General features: G+C 38.0%; 1 protein-coding gene across 3 annotated transcripts in view; it reads left to right on the top strand.

Moving 5' to 3' along the window:
* Positions 1-6,000, top strand: part of LOC133621448 (zinc finger protein 687a-like) — a 48,405-nt gene that overhangs the window by 37,971 nt on the left and 4,434 nt on the right. For all 3 annotated transcript variants that reach the window (XM_072915586.1, XM_072915585.1, XM_061983507.2), the window contains one exon: positions 497-584. In XM_072915586.1, coding sequence (XP_072771687.1) covers positions 497-584 — 88 coding nt within the window. The remainder of the gene's footprint in view (positions 1-496; positions 585-6,000) is intronic.

Here is a 6,000-nt window from a genome sequence, read left to right as displayed (position 1 = left end):
TATAGACTGACCAGGAAGCCTCTGTGTGCAAGTTTTGATGCTAGGTAACTAGACGGTAGTTATGTTGCTATTGACATATCACGCAATATAAAAAAAGTTAATGATACAACACATAAATGGAATTCATTTTTTATTGAAATTACCCTTAAGGCACTCATATTTTATGTCAACAATAGCGCTCAACATTTTTTAGTAGTAAGAAGAACACAGTGAACCCTGACTTGATGAGGCTGGCTTTCTACATAAACAAGACTTAGTTAAACGCTGTGTATTTAAACCAAACGCCTTCCACCTAGGCAAGTCAAAGCTTTTCATCCTTGTCAGTATCACAAGCTGTGACTTGGAGAGAATGACTGCAACACAGATGCGCGAGAATAAACATGTCTCAAACATAAAGTGTCTCTTAACTTTAGAAGATCAGCAAAAGTATTACAATATGGGAAGGATTTAGAAATACTTTAAAACATTCCTAAAATTGCTTTGTTTGTACTTGTAGGTTCTGTACGAGCAGTAAGAAATCATTCAGCAGCAGAATGATGCTGGACAAGCATGTTCACCTTCGACACAGCATGGAGATGTCGACTGTAAGTTAGTTTCCTTGCCACACATTTTGGTGCAGTTACTGCAGTGTCATGTTTTCTTTGATGCTCAAATTTGATTGACATTGTCAGAATTCAACTGTGGTTGTATAACTGAGCTCATTGTGATTAGGGCTGTTTATAGTATTTTAATACAATCTACATCAAATTGTACTCGGTTCTTCATTCGCCTAAGTAGTACTTTTTTAACAAAGTTTTGTATTTTTTTTAGACTAATCCTACTCACCAATCGAAAGACAAACTGCAAAGAAAATATGTAACGAGAAAAAGTTTAAATATTGATAATACTGTAGATATGTTCTGATCAGTGTTCTATGCTGCCGATTTCAATACCAATCATCCATGAGTGAAATTGGCTGATACTGTCAATCAAAATCATCTATTAAAAGGGCTGTTTGCAATATTTACACAGATCCTTAGAGGGCGTCAACTTTCCAATATATTTTACACAGTATATTCCTCTAGATTGGAACAAAATGACGCACAGTACATTAAGTATGCACGTAACACATGCTTTGAGTGTTGTTGGCTAACAATAGCGATTTGGATAGATAGCGTTAGCTGCCAGTGAATGTGTATTCTATCATAACAACAACACCGCTGCTGCTCACTGCTCCCCTCACCTCCCAGGGGGTGATCAAGGGTGATGGGTCAAATGCAGAGAATAATTTCGCCACACCTAGTGTGTGTGTGACAATCGTGGTACTTTAACTTTAACTTTAACTTAACATGACTGCAAATTGTCAGTTGCTTCTCTCCAACTGCTTTTATGTGTGCACTAGAGATGCGCGGTTAGGCAATTATTTCATCCGCAACCGCATCACAAAAGTCGTCAACCATCCGCATCCACCCGAACCAACATTTTATCAAAACCACACCCGCCCGCCATCCGCCAGTTGTTATATATATATTATAGACGATGCAAGCATATTAGTGAGGTTATAAAGCTTTTGCCTGTTAAAGAAAGGAGACTGATCCAATGCAGCAGAGACTGCGTGCCACGCATTAATATATCTTGGCCACGCATTAGTGGCTAAGATATATTAATGCGTGATAATATTATTTATCATTATTATAATATTATTGTCATTTCCATTAAGAAAGTGTTGACTATTGTTGCCAATGCCCTCAGATCAGGAGTGCGTTCCTCACACTTTGTGTGCGCAGTTGCAGAAAGCAGAACGAGGCTTTTAAGAAGTTAAAACAATGTTTTAGAAAGACTAGGCCTATATTTTCGTTAGGTAAAAAAAATGTTCTGAATTTATTTTAATGAATATTAACTTGTTAACGTTATAATGCTCAAATAGGGACGAGGGCGGGGTGCACAGTGAAACAGTGAACAATTTCGCGACAAAGACGAACCTTTATTGATTGATCTGCAGCCATGACAAAATATCAGACAATCTCCATTGTCAACGACAGGCAGGAAAATAAAGATAAACACATAGCCTATGTTGTAGGCATAGGCTCATACGTTTTTAAGTTGAAATAAAAAAATAAATAAAAAATGTGCCTCATAAGCCTTAGGCTGTCAATCACGCGCACAAACTTAAATTATACAATAACATATGTATGTCATCTCTATTTAAACAAAAATAAATAAAATAAACAATAATAACAAATTACCTGCAACTTATTGGCCAAGGCAAATAGCTGAAGGGGGGAAATCAAACCCATCAGACTGCACTTTATCATCAAACTTGAATTATAATGAAAATAGACGGTTGCGACAAACAAAGCAGGCTAAATAGCCTTACATTGTCGCCAATCGGAGATGCGCTTCACTTGAAAGCGAGGCCATAATCATTCACACATAGTAGTATATCTCGAATAGAAAAAAAACACAATAAACAACGCAATTGCCTTAATTCCTTTGCATTGTAGTGCGCCCAAACAACACGTAACCATCAAAATTATTTAGCTGACCGAACTCAATATAGGTTAGACATGGGCTTATTTGGTATAGCCTATAGGTAACGTAGACTAATTCGTTTAACATATCCAACCGTATGTCTACTTACTTTTTTTTTTGTTAGCACTATGCAGGAATAAAGTTAAAGTTAAAGTTAAAGTACCAATGATTGTCACACACACACTAGGTGTGGCGAAATTATTCTCTGCATTTGACCCATCACCCTTGATCACCCCCTGGGAGGTGAGGGGAGCAGTGGGCAGCAGCAGTGGCCGCGCCCGGGAATCATTTTTGGTGATTTAACCCCCAATTCCAACCCTTGATACTGAGTGCCAAGCAGGGAGGCAATGGGTCCCATTTTTATAGTCTTTGGTATGACTCGGCCGGGGTTTGAACTCACAACCTACCGATCTCAGGGCGGACACTCTAACCACTAGGCCACTGAGTAGGTTATGGCATCTACAGTGCCAGGATTCATGCGAGAGCGCCTGGCCTCTAAAATGTGCCCTGCTGCGCTGAAGGAGCGCTCACTTGCGCCACTTGTTGCTGGGACGCGGTGCCTGATTAATAATTGACTGTTTCAAAGAGTGCTGCTCGTTTTTCGTATGTGGGTAACAACATTTAACTATGTATATATATTTCAGAATTGGTTCAACCGCCAACCGCCCGCATCTATTTAAAATCTATTTTTACCCGCCCGACCCGCGGACTCCGCGGTTGTGTCCGCAAACCGCGCATCTCTAGTGTGCACACACTCCCGTGGCATACGTGTACGAGACAACTGACAGCTGTAAACACCAATCATTTTATTCGACCCAGTAAAATACATTTTTACATAAACTTAGTAATTGTTCAAAATATAGACAATTATAAAACATATGTGTTCTGTTACCCCACTAATGGTAACATGAGGTAGCCGTTGGTGTTTTTGTTATATTTTTTGCTTTGAAAAATGTTACTGTGAGGAAGTTGCAAACATCCCCTTTAAGTGTACATTTTTCAATGTATTTATGGTGAGTGCTATTGACCGTTTAACAATATTAACACAATGTTTCCTCCAAAAATATTGGATAGGTTGATTGACAACACCAAATTGGCCCTAGTGTGTGAATGTGAGTGTGAATGTTGTCTGTCTATCTGTGTTGGCCCTGCGATGAGGTGGCGACTTGTCCAGGGTGTACCCCGCCTTCCGCCCGAATGCAGCTGAGATAGGCTCCAGCACCCACCGCGATCCCGAAAGGGACAAGCGGTAGAAAATGGATGGATGTTTAAACTAGTTTTTTACTCTCTTTTATTACATACAATTGTGTGAGCAAAGCAAAGTCAATAGTACAATAACTAAACAAAGGCAAAATCCACAATATACCGGTACTATTTATTTTGAACCTTTTGATTTTTGCCCTCAAATCTTATTGTTTATTTTCTATTAATATCTGCTCACTTTTTGCTGCAACATGGGTACAATTAGACAACTTTAAGTTCACGAAGCGTTTATTTTTTGTGTTGTTTGAAGCTGTTTATTTTCCACAAGGAAGGTAATGTTTATTTACTTAAGGGGAGCGTACCACAGTTAGCTACTAGCCGCCCGTCAGCCGGTGAACCACAAATAAACACAGTATCAGCCAGAGAGGATCGGCGTTTGTGATCTGCATTGAAAGGTATTTATCGGCAATAGAGATCAATTACTTTTTCACAAAAATGGTCCGATGCTTGATGGAATCAGCGCATCCTTAAAGGGGAACTGCACTTTTTTTTTAATTTTGCCTATCGTTCACAATCATAAGAGAGATGACGATGGATGTTTTTTTTGCATTCTAAATATTAAATCAATGCGATCAAAAGTCTGCTTACAATGGAGCCTATGGGAGCCGCGCAATTCCGCCTACAAAGCTCTTAAAAAAATTCCAAACACCTGGGCGATATGACCTAAAAATAAAATCCCCAATTTTTTTCACAAAAAATGTGATTTACGACTGTTTCCTTTTTCCCCCCTACTTTTTAAAGAAAACATTGAATACAAATGACAGAGATCATTTAAAACAAGTTTTTATTTTATCGAATCAAAAACGAGTAGTTTGAAATGATATTACATACACTGCATCTTACTCTTGGGAAGCAATACTTCTGCTTGAATAGAATACTTCTGTTAACAAAAATGTAGCATTGCACATTGCATGCAAATAAACGATCTCCAACATTGAGATCAATTAAGTGCAAACTTCTGTCTTGAATAACATACTTCTGTAAATAAACATGTAGTATTATACATTGTATCAAAATAAATAATGAAGTAAAATATTGAGAGAACTATAGTTTGTTTCAGTAAGTAGATAAAACAAACAGTCTTTTTCATTCACACATCTTGGCGGTGTGCTAAGCAACTTCTTTAGTGATCGCTCTACAAATTGTACTTCTATCTTATTATTTGTGTAAATGATTCCACCATAATAAGGTGATTTTTAGCCCGTAGTGTGTTTGTTGTTGCGTCTTGTCCGCCTCGTAAAGAATTGTATTTCCCACACTCGGCTGGAGGCTTCGGTTTCAGATGCTGGAACAAGTTAGTTGTGTGGATGCCTTTTTGAAACAAACATTGCACGGTGCAGTCATTTGTTCCATGGCTGTTGACGCAAAACCAAATACTGACAACACTTTTATTTTCTTTGAAACAAATGTCTCGCTCTCCTTAGCGTTACGATAAGCCATGGTTTGCTATGTCTGCCGCTAAGGAAGTAAGGATGGCGCAAGCTACGACCAAGTGTCTTTTCGTGTCGTCCTGGCCATTTTCGGGTCTTAAATGGCTGTCTAAGTGTACCAACTTGTCGGAATACCTACTCAAATTCTTCTGTCCAGGTGAGATGGATGATTTATAATCTAGAGCAAATTTACAGGGAGCAATGAAGTGAGGAAGCAGCAGACCACTCAATGATGGACACGCGGTAGTGATCACGGCACCGCTATAAATAGTTTGTCTGCGTTAGTGCTTATAATAACAATATCAATAATATTTGGTTAATATCCAAGTCACAAAATGTAAATGGAGTATTGATTTTTGAATGGTTATTTATTGGATTTTATGGGCGGAATAGTGGCGTTCCCATTGGCTCCGCTGTAAACTGACTTTTATTTACGTTTATTTAATAGTTAGAATGCATTTTTTAAAAATTAATCCGTCATGTCTTTCATGATTATTGTGAACAATAGGCAAATTTACCAAAAAAGTGCAGTTCCCCTTTAATTGATAAGAATGATACAATTATAGAATACATTGTTACCCTTAACAACAGAGCTGACATGCAGGCTGTTCTGTCTTTTAAAAAAAGTATATGCAAAACTTTTTACCAGATCCACATTTTTTGATTTTAAACTATTCACAAAATGTGGGATGTTAAAATGGCCCCCGCATCCTTTAATTTTTCAGTATAGTTGAACATCGATTCACAAACTTGATTTGTTCTTTAAAATGGTTTGTTATTCGAAAAGTTTGTATAG

This window comes from Nerophis lumbriciformis, linkage group LG21, assembly GCF_033978685.3.
Source record: "Nerophis lumbriciformis linkage group LG21, RoL_Nlum_v2.1, whole genome shotgun sequence".
NCBI classification, from domain to species: domain Eukaryota; kingdom Metazoa; phylum Chordata; class Actinopteri; order Syngnathiformes; family Syngnathidae; genus Nerophis; species Nerophis lumbriciformis.
The sequence above is the reverse complement of the archived record's forward strand: the minus strand, read 5'-3'. Positions and strand labels throughout refer to the sequence as shown.